This window comes from Hordeum vulgare, chromosome 3H (assembly GCF_904849725.1).
Source record: "Hordeum vulgare subsp. vulgare chromosome 3H, MorexV3_pseudomolecules_assembly, whole genome shotgun sequence".
In the NCBI taxonomy this organism is placed as follows: Eukaryota; Viridiplantae; Streptophyta; class Magnoliopsida; order Poales; family Poaceae; genus Hordeum; species Hordeum vulgare.
The window spans coordinates 81,316,303-81,324,078 of NC_058520.1; the positions used below are offsets into that span (position 1 = coordinate 81,316,303).

Below are 7,776 nucleotides of genomic sequence, written 5' to 3' on the forward strand. Positions count from 1 at the left end.
GGAGGTGGTCTGGGTCGCCGACGACGAGGTGCTCATGGCGGAAGGGTTTCGGGTTCGTGTTGAACTAGGGGCTAGAGGTATGGATTTGCTCGAGAGAGTTAGGGGAAACGTTCCTCGTGTCGAGGGGAGTGTAATGAGAGGTCGGGCAGCGTAGGAGCCGACGTGTAGCTGGAGATCGACCGGAGCTCCGAGGCGGAGGGGCCTCGGTCGATCTCGAGCACCGGGGCTCTGCGAGCTCGATTGGGCGGCTAGGGAGTCTCTACTGGTTGTGCTGAAGCTGCTTGGAGGGTGCTGGAGTGCCGGGGGGGGGGGGGGTCTATTTATAGGCCAACCACGGTGACCCGACTCGGGCACGCCGGTGACTCACCGTGGCACGCGTGCAATAATAGTGAGGTGCTGGCCGCGAAACCACGGGTTCGGGACGTGGTTTAGGGCCTCCTGATGCAACGGCCACAGAGGGAAAGTGAGTGGGGACGAGCTGTAGCGACCGTGCATGCTCGGCTGCGTCGGGCGCGCACGGGCACGCGTCGCCTGAGCTCTTGCGCGAGGGGGAGAGGGTCCCTGGGGTAGCTTTGCACTGAGGGGCAGTCGGGGGAGTGCTTGGACACAACTGGGGAGGCTGGGACCGGCCGGAGCGTCGGCCCCTTGCGGGTGGCTCTCTGCAGCGCGCCCAGAGCGCAGTTTTGGCATGCCACGGCATGCTGGCTCGCTCTGGGCACTTGGGACGTGTCCTCCATGTCCTGAGTGTTGCTAGGAGTGTGCCTAGCCGTTGTGGTTTAGGGGGAGCTCGAGCTGGTCAAGGGATCAAGGAACACTAGTGTTGCCAGTACTGTCCTGCAGCTCAAATTGGAGTTCTTGTCACTTGTGCTTGGAATTGGGGAGGGGCTGGTTGACTGGGTGCTCAGGGTGTTCTGGTGCTTTAACCCACCAAGTTTGGGGCCTTGACATTGGGTAAAACAGTGGCTAGGAAGGTTTTTACCTTCCTGTCAGTAGGTGTTCGACAGTGACTTGGGGTGCTTCCACTCCACCACTGTAAATGAAACTTAACAGGTTTGGTCTTGGGGTAAAAACATGGGGTTCCACCAAATATGAGCTCCATTGAACAAGTTTGGCTTTGCAAACTTGAAAATGTCTCAAAGTGACCAGTACTGTCCCTTACAAAGGAAGTGTGGTCAAACAGAGTCTCACAAATCCCATTTTTGGTGTGGAGTCCTCATTTGGGGTGTTAAACACCTCTGCAAAGTTTCAGCTCCCTTGGAGAAACTTTGCAATGTAGAGTTGTTCCAACTCTACTCTGGACACAGAGGGTTTTGGGCTCTCTAAGTGCACTTACCCACCTTGGATCAAGGTGATATTTTAGGTGAGCACCTAATACGGTTTGGGAGGGCTCCTGTAATTTTATGGGAATTTACTGAGATACTTTCCTTTGGAAACATCTCAAAAAGCTAAAACAGACAGAAATGGTTTTCAGGGTTTTACTCAAATAATATTAATATAAATTAGGGTTGAAAATCTTATGTATGGAAAATATATGTCCTTCTGAGCTTCCATGAATTTACTCAGAATTTTCTAAGGCAGGAAAGTAATTTTCCTTGTGGAAATATCATTACTGGCCTTAGAAATAGACATAGATATAAAATAGGAAAATAATATTTTAAATCACTAAATAGTGGTTTTAATGAATGAAAATGATATTAGAATCAGATCATCAACTTTAGTTGAAAGTGCCACTTGGCTTCATGAGCTAGTAGTGTATCCCAACATGATGAAGGTGATCTTGATGTAAAGGAAAAAGGGTTTTTGATGAGAGCAAAATAATAAGTTTTTCATGGGTTGAGTCATCAAACAAGCAAGCATACACTCAAACAAGGGTTGACATTGCACTCACAACATTATTTGGAAAAGTTTTAACAAGCTCTGATTTTTGCAATACAGAAAACTTCGGGTGGGAAACACGGTGTGACAGTTACTATGAACGCGGCTGATGGAGTCGTACTTGCAGCGATTCAGATCATGGTGGATTCCGATCTATGTGCCGAATCATGGCACCTCCGCGTTCAACACATGTACAACCCGGTGACGTCTCCTCCTTCTTGATCCAGCAAGGAGGGAGGAGAAGTTGAGGGAGAGCTCCGGCAGTACGACGACGTGGTGGCGGTGGAGCTATGTGGTTCTCCGATAGGGCTTCTCCAAGCGCTCCGTAGGATGAGGAGGGGAGGAGTAGGGCTGCGCCGTGGAGAGATGAATTGTGTGTATCCAAAAGGCCAAAACCCTTCACTATATATAGGAGGAGGGAGAGGGAGGCTTCCTTGGCCCCTTCTCCAAGGAGGAGGAGCTTCAACCGAAGCTAGGGAGGTGTCCACCTCCCACAAGGGAGGTGGACTACCCTGGTAGGACTCTTCCTCCTTTTTCTTTTAAGCCTTTTGCCTTATCTCCTCTATCCCTATGCACATAGGCCTTTAGCGAAGGCCTTGGAAAGCCCAATAAGGGCTGGTCCACCTCCTCTAACAGCCCATGCACACTTTTGGTCGTCACATCCCTCCCGGGGGTCCTCCAGCACCCTCCCGGCACTCCCGGTACACTACCGATGAGCCCGAAACTTTTTCGGTGACCAAAACATGACTTCCTATATATCAATCTTTACCTGCGGACCATTCCAGAGCTCCTCGTGATGTCCGGGATCTCATCCGGGACTCATAACAATCTTCGGTAACCACATACCATTCCCTTTACAACTCTAGCGTCATCGAACCTTAAGTGTGTAGACCCTACGGGTTTGGGAGACATGCATACATGACCAAGACATCTTTCCGGCCAATAACCAACAGCGGGGTCTGGCTATTCATGTTGGCTCCCACATGTTCCACGATGATCTGATCGGATGAACCACAATGTCAAGTATTCAGTCAATCCCGTATGCAATTCCCTTTGTCTATCGGTATGATACTTGCCCAAGATTCGATCGTCGGTATCCCCATACCTTGTTCAATCTCGTTGCCGGAAAGTCTCTTTATTCGTTCCGTAACACATCATCCCATGGCTAACTCCTTAGTCACACTGAGCTCAATATGATGATGAATTACCGAGTGGGCCCAGAGATACCTTTCCGTCACACGGAGTGACAAATCCCAGTCTCGATCTGTACAACCCAACATACACTTTTGGAGATACCCGTAGTGCACATTTATAATCACCCAATTATGTTGTGACGTTTGGTACACCCAAAGCACTCGTATGGTATCCAGGAGTTGCACAATCTCATGGTCTAAGGAAATGATACTCGACATTAGAAAAGCTTTAACAAAAAAACAACAGTATCTAGTGCTATGCTTAGGATTGGGTCTTGTCCATCACATCATTCCCCAATGATGTGATCCCGTTTCAATGACATCCAATGTCCATGATGAGGAAACCATGATCATCTATTGATCAACGAGCTAGCCAACTAGAGGCTCACTAGGGACACATTGTGATCTATATATTCACACATGTATTAGGTTTTCGGTTAATACAATTATAGCATGAATAATAGACAATTACCATGAACTAGGAAATATAATAATAACCACTTTATTATTGCCTCTAGGGCATATTTCCAACAATACTAACCCATCATGATGATCATGAATTTGTAGTGGTAGGATGACACCCTCTTTTGGATGTGGTGGTAGGTTGACACCAAGGTAGTGCTAGGTTAGAACTAGCTATGCCATATGATCATGCATGCTTACTACTTGTGCTACATTGCTTGCTACTTGATTGTTCCTTTGCTTGCTGCTTCAACTGCTCCTCTTCCGCACTGCTAGGACAAATGGTATGCGGTGTTCATCGAGAAGATACCTGGGTTTACAGTTCATGGTAAGATTGCAGGGAACAAGTTGCCTCTCTCCCCAAGAGCAGCCATAGAGGGTTTAAGACTAGACATGCGGCAAAATAAGCTTACGCCAAATATGTGCGAAAGCACACAGTTGGTGTCGTTGAAGTTGACAACGTTGCAGTTGGCAAGGTGGCGCCACACCTTGCGGTGAAGAACTTCATCATCTTCGTGCAGTTCATCGCCATTGCTGTGTTGTAACGTTGGTGTGCTAGGTGTGATCATGTGTGAGGTAACCTCACCATATAGGGTACAAGAGGTTAGCACACCTCGCACCCTGTATGCAACCAAGCATCATGCTTACATGTGAGTTCCGACAATGCAGGCAACCAAACACCGTGCGCTAAGATGACCCCTAATACGTGAGAATAGAATGCGGGCAACCAACGAGGTTGCAAATGTTGGTTTAGAGGTTGTTTTTCCTCAACCAACTTCTTGTGAGACAGCCTTCAGGTAGCCAGAGCCAGCAGCTACAGCTGCCAAACACGCATAGATGCCAACTACAAGAGCAAGGAGTGGTGCCTTATCCCGGAAGTCACCCCGCCATGCTCCCCCTCCCACAACACGTGTTGGGCACACAATCCAACAACAGTATTGACACCTTCTACACATGTGAAGGCCGTAACACTCGCTACTCATCAGGCGTAAGCACTAATTGTGGATATCTATCGGTGATACGTAATAGATCCTTCCCTGGATGCAAATGCTATATGCATAGGTCTATGACCCTCAGCCGCTGAAACGATCGGGACATTGATGGCCGCAGCACCACCGCCGACCACGCCGGTACCTGTGGGCATGTACGCTGTCGGGGATGACATGTTTGTGACTTCGGCCTCTTTTTTCGCGACGATCTCGCCGTTGGGCATCAAGGACCTCTGCGCCTTGCAGGAAAAGACAGTGAAGATCAGTAAGGAAGAGGTACGTAGTGCTCCAATTTCTTTTGAGTCTTTGAACTTTTAGTCGGTAGTTTTGCTCAACTCCATCGGTTGGGGATTTACTTTTTCGTTTCCTATGTGTTTGTGTCAATATTGGACTTTTTTAATGTAGGCACCGGAGATATTTGCTTCTCCTTCCAAGTCCGGCCAAGATTGTCTCGACGGATGTCTTTTTTCTGAAGAAGAATGATCGCCTCAGGAGAGAACCTCCTCAGGAAGTCATTCAGATATGACTTGGTGCCCATTATATTAGTATTCCAGATACTTTTTTGATATCATATTCACGAGGAAGGAGACATATTTGAGTGATTTGGTACTACTTTCACTTACTACCATAGACTATTTGTAGTGAACTTAAATTTTACTTGTAAGTGTCAATTTGGGATATTTCTTGCTCTATTTGAGGAGTATAAAAATTGTCCTAGTTTCTACCACAGCTAAACAAGTTGGTCTAATTTTACCCATTTTAAAGTTTTGCATCATTTTGTCAAGTGGGGGCCGCTGTTAATTCGACATAGATAGACGAGTCAGCCCTCACATTGGCTGAGGATTCGTGCAAAATGTGTCCAACGTGATAAATGAGGCCCCAACCTGGTCCGAACCATGTCACCACACCCGAGCCAGTAGCCCAGTACCCTCTCCCTCGATGCTAGGTAGGGTTTTGAAAGCGACAGTGGCGAAGGCAGCCTGGTGGTGGTAGAGTTAGCGACAACGGATGTTAGAGAAGTCGAATTGCTCATAGATTTATGACTATGTCATGTTGATTGATGAATCAAGATTCTGCTTATGTTAGTTTTGGTGTCCTACGATACGATGTGAAGCTAATATCACATTGTCTTTCAACAGTAGTAACTCGGAATAATTCTGCTTATGTTCATGGTACGATGTTGAAACAATTTAGGAATATTAGTTCCAATGAAATCTGGAGAAAGTTGAAAGATCTCAACACACCCGCAACATCACTAATGAGACAGCACAGAACATCTCACATAGGGTTTTCAGATCTCTTTCACTTTCAGAATGCAGTTCTATTCTTCTTACACTGAGACCATCAAATGGTTCGTCAGGTTGTGTGGCTGCATTTACATTATTCCAATTTCCCAAAATTCAAACGATTTGCCACACAAGTATCAGGAGATCACCAACACATCAACGCGCAGTGGGAGTGGGACGTACTATTACTGAGCGTTGACGTGTACACAAACCGCTTAAGGACTCGCATCAGCTCGTTGGCCGCCTCGCCGAACGGCCGGAGGACAGAGAACCCGTGCTGTTCTCCGGCGAATTCGGCCACCTCCACGGCCTTCCCCATCTCCCTCAGCGTCGCCGCGTACCCCATCACGCGGTCGCGGAGCACGTCGCTCTCCGGCGCCACCACGAGCACCGGCGGGAGATCCACGGACGCAAGGCTGGGACTCTCCGGGCCGAACGGGTTGGTCACCGGGTGGTCCCTGCTCGCCCCCACCGGCAGTGACATGCGCCAGAACATGTCGGATCCTTCGACCGTCAGGGACACGTCCGCCGGAGGGTCGGCCTCCGTCTCCGTCCGCTCGGCACCGCCGAAGAACGCAGAGATGAGGACGTACCCGGCGAGGCGTACCGGGTGGACGTCTTCCTGCGCCGAAGCGGCCTGGACCGTGACGTGGTGGGCCAGGTTCGCGCCCGCCGATGCCCCGGAGATGAACGTCCGGCCAAAGTCAGCCGATTCAGCGAGCCAGAGGTCAGCCCCAACGCCGAGCTCGGCCTGGTCGCGTAGCCAGGAGAGGAAAGCCGCGCCGTCCTGGATGGCCGCGGGGAGGCGGTGCTCTGGGGCGAGGCGGTACTGGACGGACAGCACGACCGCCGGGAGCTCGGCGGCGGCGCGGAGGCAGTAGGTGTGGAAGTGTGGCTGCGCGAAGGAGCCGAGGCAGTAGCCGCCGCCGTGGAAGTACACCAGCACCGGGAGCTTTGGGCCGCCGGCCGTCTTCACCGGTGACGACGGCCTGTACACGCGGACGCTAAGGCCGCGCGGCGCGTGGTACAGGGCGTCCTTCCACTGCACGCCGGGGACGTCCGGCAACGGGTCCTTTGGCCAGAGCACGGCTTCGTCGCCGCGGACGACAGAGCCGTCGCTGAGGAGTTTGAGGACGCCTGGCAGGTCCTCCATGACCAGCGGTGCTGCGGTGTCTTCGTCAGACATCGTGTAATGGATCGGCGCCGTCGGACGCCCGGCAGGTTGTCGCGATTCCTGAATCAATGGGGCATCAGATATATATAGTAGAGTACTCACGAAGGTTATGTCGATCAGACGGCACGCTCGCATTGGTGATTGGTGGCAGCTCTCGTCTTCTCGAGGTCAAGCGTGACGCGCGATCGGAAGGTTCTTGCTTTTCTTTGCTGTTGAGGGAATACGAAATCATGTCAAACGATACGTCATTCTCATTTTTTACTTCGCAAAAATGCGTTCTTTTTTAATCAGGGACACCTTGCATTCTAACTTACGAGGGACCAGCCAAATCGGGCGGTCACAACACGAATTACATCAACGGAGAGATCTTCATGCCACACCTGTTGGCTACCAGGTTCAACATTAGATCTGAGAGAAGTCAGCACATAAGCTGGGACAGATCTAATCGAACGGACCGTGTAAACCAGGCCGGCCCGACAGCCCGCGTGTCTGACATGACACGGACCCGGCTCGGCACGGGCTAATCGTGCTCGGGCCCGGTACGAAGTACGCCTCGGACCGTGCCTGGGCCTGGAGGCTGGGCACACGGGTGGACACGGCACGACCCGTTTCTTTTTTATATATTTTTATTTTTTTAATATATATATACATGACATATGGTTCAATAGGTTCGAAAATAAGCCCATGAGGCTAAAAATATGCGACCCAGCATGCTAATCGGGCCAACATGCCGTCCCATTTAATAACTGGGTCGTGCCTGGGCCGGGAGGCGCAGTCCACGAGCCGACACGACACGA

General features: G+C 50.4%; 1 protein-coding gene across 1 annotated transcript; it reads right to left on the reverse strand.

Annotated features, from left to right (window-relative positions):
- Positions 1-5,742: 5,742 nt before the first annotated feature.
- LOC123439569 (probable carboxylesterase 15) lies at positions 5,743-7,178 on the reverse strand. The gene has a single exon (XM_045116266.1). It carries the CDS (start codon positions 7,112-7,114, stop codon positions 5,951-5,953), a length of 1,164 nt encoding a protein of 387 aa, XP_044972201.1. The 5' UTR covers positions 7,115-7,178; the 3' UTR covers positions 5,743-5,950.
- Between the last annotated feature and the right edge of the window lie 598 nt (positions 7,179-7,776).

What these genes read in the sequence shown, in the direction of transcription:
- LOC123439569 (XM_045116266.1), bottom strand. Translation starts at nt 7,114, where the DNA reads ATGCGAGCGTGCCGTCTGATCGACATAACCTTCGTGAGTACTCTACTA.